At 27.6% G+C, this 4,591-nt stretch overlaps 1 protein-coding gene across 2 annotated transcripts; it reads right to left on the reverse strand.

The window, feature by feature from the left end:
- Positions 1-1,170: 1,170 nt before the first annotated feature.
- On the reverse strand, positions 1,171-4,372 carry LOC123293923 (cytochrome P450 9e2-like). 2 transcript variants are annotated; one of them, XM_044874917.1, is made up of 6 exons: positions 3,919-4,372; positions 3,233-3,399; positions 2,503-2,837; positions 2,029-2,245; positions 1,482-1,970; positions 1,171-1,419 (listed from the first exon to the last, which is right to left on the reverse strand). In XM_044874917.1, exons 1-6 carry the CDS (start codon positions 4,116-4,118, stop codon positions 1,250-1,252), a joined length of 1,578 nt encoding a protein of 525 aa, XP_044730852.1. In that variant the 5' UTR covers positions 4,119-4,372; the 3' UTR covers positions 1,171-1,249. The 2 variants fall into 2 exon arrangements, with proteins under 2 accessions (XP_044730852.1, XP_044730854.1); XM_044874919.1 differs by having other exon boundaries at positions 1,330-1,419; positions 1,460-1,970.
- Positions 4,373-4,591: the final 219 nt, after the last annotated feature.

Consider the following 4,591-nt stretch of genomic DNA (forward strand, 5'->3'; position numbering starts at 1 on the left):
TGAATGGGGTAAAAATTTACAAGCCAACCAACAAATATTAAAAACCAAAAAGGCGAACTTGTATTACGAATAAATTAATTATCATTTTATGGATAGAGTTTCACATAGGTAATTTTAGATACCAGAAATTATTAGTTTTTACATTATTTATTATTCATTTCCTACAAAATGATTAAAAAATATTCAATAAATTGTAGTTTATTACTATGAACTAACAGTGTGAGACAATCTGGGTTTATTACAAGGATTATAAATTGTATTATTATTTTTTTATTCCAATAAATAATAACGAATGTTCTCACAATAATAGTTTTTCCAGAAATTTTGCATGCACATTAATTTCACAGTAATTACTGTGATATATTACATTTCTTTTTATTGTTATTATTTATTGTTACATTGTTTTAATCAAGCTTATTTTCAAAAATTTTTACCAATACGTATAGTTTAAAAGTATTTTTCTGCTTAAAAAGCTCCAAGCTACCTATGTTGTTTCTTTAAAAGCCATCGAAAAATCGAAAACCAAAAATTGAACATTAAAATATCTGTTTAAAAGTTTTTTTATAACTAATTTATAGCTTTTTTTTTGCATTGATGGATTAAATTGAAAGGAAGCCGATTGTTAAAAAAGAAAAAAAACTCAACACTCTTTTAACCTATTTGTTTTTTTTAATATCATGCCATATGTTGTGAACTCATTTGAGGCATTTTAAAGTGAAAATGTAAGCGCTCAATGAATTCAGGTGGATTATTCCACGAAAAAGTGTATTATGAATGAAAAAAAAATATTACTGTTTTGGATGGTAAAAATATTTCAGCCTGGTGCCAAAACTGCAGTGCCTCTAGTCAGCACTCAGTATCTTAAGTACCTAAATAATATTTTTTTCTGCAAAAATGTTAAAATGCAAACGTTTTTATAAAAATTTCATTACACCTAGCCGTCAAACTTATAACACCTCTTTTTTTAGTTGGGAATTTAAAATAATTAAGTTGAAACATATTTCTTGATTTGATTCCACTAATTACTTCTTCTACTAATTTTTCTGACTTACTCTGCCTAACGTTAACGATAAAAACACCAAAAGGCAGTTTTTTTACACTTGATTCACAGGACAAGGTAAAATGTAAAATCAAATATTAATCATATATCTTTATTAAAAAAAAACAAAATTAATAAACATACAAAAATATTTACAAATGATCCTTAATCCTAGTTGTATTTACAAGTTTTATTTTAGATTAAAATGTATCAAAAGTTTCTAGGCTTTAATCCAACATTAAAGCCATTTTCAATAGCCATATTAGATGACTGCGTTGATAATCTTGGTGGAACTGTTGATTTGCTTGTTAGAATGACTTCAAAATTTCTAATCAAATGTACAATAAGAATTTTGGTTTCCATTAATGCAAATCTAGAACCTAGAATTTAAAAAAATTGTAAGTATTTTATCGAGATAACAAAATTAAAATAATCTTCGTACCAATACAAACTCGGGGTCCAACACCAAACGGAAGATATGCGTTCATGTTAATTTTACTCTTATTTTCATCACTAAATCGTTCTGGATCAAATTTTTCTGGATTAGGATAATATTTTGGATCACGGTGAATGCCCATTATAGGTATGACTATACCCATATCTGTTGGTATCATAATTTCTTTACCATTATTAGCTTTTAGCCGGTATGGTTTCGTACATTCTCTATCAATGAAAACCGCTGGAGGCCATTTTCGTAAACTTTCAGAAATAATCATATCTAAATATTTCATTTTATGAAGTGTTTCATAAGTGACTTCTGCATTGGGATTTCCATCAAGTGCATCATTGATTTCTGAATAAAGACGTTCCTGAATATCAGGATTTAAAGCTAACTCATAAACTATGAAACACATAGCTGTGGAGACAGTATCGAAACCTGCTAAGAAGAATATAAATGCTTGTGCTGTTACGTCTTCGTCGGTCAATTTTCCTATAAAAAGATATAGTTTTAAAGTCTATTTGATATTAGTTGAATGTTATTATCTTACTAATTTTTCCTCCAACTTTTCCTTCAGTAGCAGCGGCAAATCCTCCATTATCATCACCTTTGTCATCATTTTTTAAAAGACCATTTTTGGCTTGAAGTAATATGTTAAGCATGTCGGGACGTACAATTTTTTGAGTTTCTCTCATACTAATAGTTTGGAAAACTAAATTCCGGAAATAGTCACAAGCCGCTTTTGATAATACTCCTATATTTAAAAGCTAAAAATCAAAATTGAGGATATTACTGAAAATGTATTTAACTAAAATATAAATGAACAAAATTTGACATTTCTACAAGAAAACCTATCGAAATTTTTATTTTTATTATTTAGCCATTCGGAACCTTATGCAATAAATCAAATTTTATACCTTCGATTGGCCTTACACTTGTAAAATATTTCTAACACGAAGAAAATTTCTATATTTCTTTAGAAAATCAGTCATTGTTTTGAAAAATATATATAAATTGCACAAACCCTCATGATTGTTGGTATAAAATTCATTAAGAAAAATCGAAAAGTTGAAAAGTAAGTGACCTCACGACCCATTAAATAAAATTTATTTTCTGGTTCTTTAAGTGAATCAACCTTAATACCGAAAGCTGTGGTTGCAATTATATCGTTTGTAAATCTAGTGAACAAATCCTTTAATTCCAATTCTAAATGTTTTTGATTGTTTTCTGCTTTTATTTTGTCATTTAGATAGTTCACTAATTGATTTCCACATTCATTCATTAGAACAAAAATACCACGCATTTTACTGCCAGTAAATGCTGGACTTAAAGTTGCCCTCATATCCCTCCAGTTTTGTCCTGTATAAAAACAAAAAATTGTTACGGAAATTTAAATTATTATAACAGGCGAAATATCTATCCCAAAAAAGAATCATTAAGTATAAGATGGCCAAAATTGTAGATCATTTTAGTTAAGTTTTCAAAATTTAATTGAAATTAATTTACATTTTAATTATAACTAACCAAAGTCTTATGTAAATCAGATTTTTGATCTTTTAAGTTCAATACATGCTAAAAACGTCATTTATTACTTGACGTAAGCCTTAGATCAGAATTAATGAGATCCAATCAATAAACTTCATATATATTAGTAAGAACTTATATTTTAAGGATTCCATAAGTTAGTTTTAAAGAAAAAGTCCCAATTAATGGTTCTTTGTCGGTTTAGATACTCTTTCCTCAAATAGATTTACCGTCCAATGAAAATAAGTTTTTGTCGAATATAGGATCGAAACCATCGCCAAAAAATATTTTTGTGTGGTCCGTAAAATGATCGAAATCTTTGATCCCAATATCCTTTAGTAAATTCGCGTCACGAATCAGTAACCGTGGTGCAGAAAATACAAAAGATCCACAATATCTAAAAAAATAAAAAACATTTTTTTTAAATAATTATTACTAATTGTATTTCAAGCAATGGCAGGGGTTCTGTCAGTGTGAAGTTTTAACTCGATATTATGTTTGGTTTATTTTGCGAATTAGCATTATTAAGATCTTAATATTATTTGATAAAAATTTATAAGACAACTGAAAGTGGATACCACCTTCAAAAGAAAACAAATATGGCCGCTATTACCGTGTGATATAATTTAACTATTTAACTCCATGATGACTAATTGACAATTTTGTGTACTATGATGATTATTTGCACAAGTAAATTAAGGCAAGTAAAGTTTTGTCAATTTTTAAACTTTATTATGATCGTATAATAATAAGACTATTACGTACAGGAAACCAATATAAACGTATTACAAATGCGAGTTACGAACTGAGCAGATGAGTCCGAAACTATTAAAAATAGATGTTACTAATGACTTAAATACCCGCCTTCACTATTGTTTTTTAGTAAAGTTTAATAAAAATGAAGAATAAAACTTACGGTTCATTTGGAAAAGCTTTATACATGGAAATAACTGCATCACCAAAAGATTCTCTTTTCAAAGCATTTTTTAAAAAGTTTCCCACCAAAGGCCATCCTTTAATATATGGGATACCATAATTTTTCCATGTATTTAATGGTCGGATAAAATTCCAATAAAAATAGAACACACCTACCAATGCAAAAGTAATTAACCACATGATTTTATGTTAAGAAGTTGAAGAACACTGAATTAGAAAACAAAAAACACTTTTAACCAAATGTTAAATCTATCAACTATGTTTTGTCACGAATAACTATTAAAAATGGAAAATTTCGGTAGGCACTATTTACAAGTGAATTTTTTAAAGAAATTAATATATTAAAATAAATAACTCAAATACCCTCAAAGAGTTTGAGGTAAATTGAGATAAGTAATCAAAACAAACTTTGCTTCAAAGTCCTTTAATTCTTCAATTAGTTATTGATCAACTAATTGTTTTGACAAAACAATAATTTTCTAAATTATCAGCATACAATTTATACTCTCATTAAAATTCCTGTCAAACAAGTAACAGCACCATCAAGTAAACGGTTCGGTAAAGCAATTTTTGTATATGATTATGGAAGTAAATAGAACAATCGCTGCGTTGGAATATTTTTGATATTATAGTTAAGTAACCAAACTGCTTTT

This window comes from Chrysoperla carnea, chromosome 2 (genome assembly GCF_905475395.1).
Source record: "Chrysoperla carnea chromosome 2, inChrCarn1.1, whole genome shotgun sequence".
NCBI lineage: Eukaryota > Metazoa > Arthropoda > Insecta > Neuroptera > Chrysopidae > Chrysoperla > Chrysoperla carnea.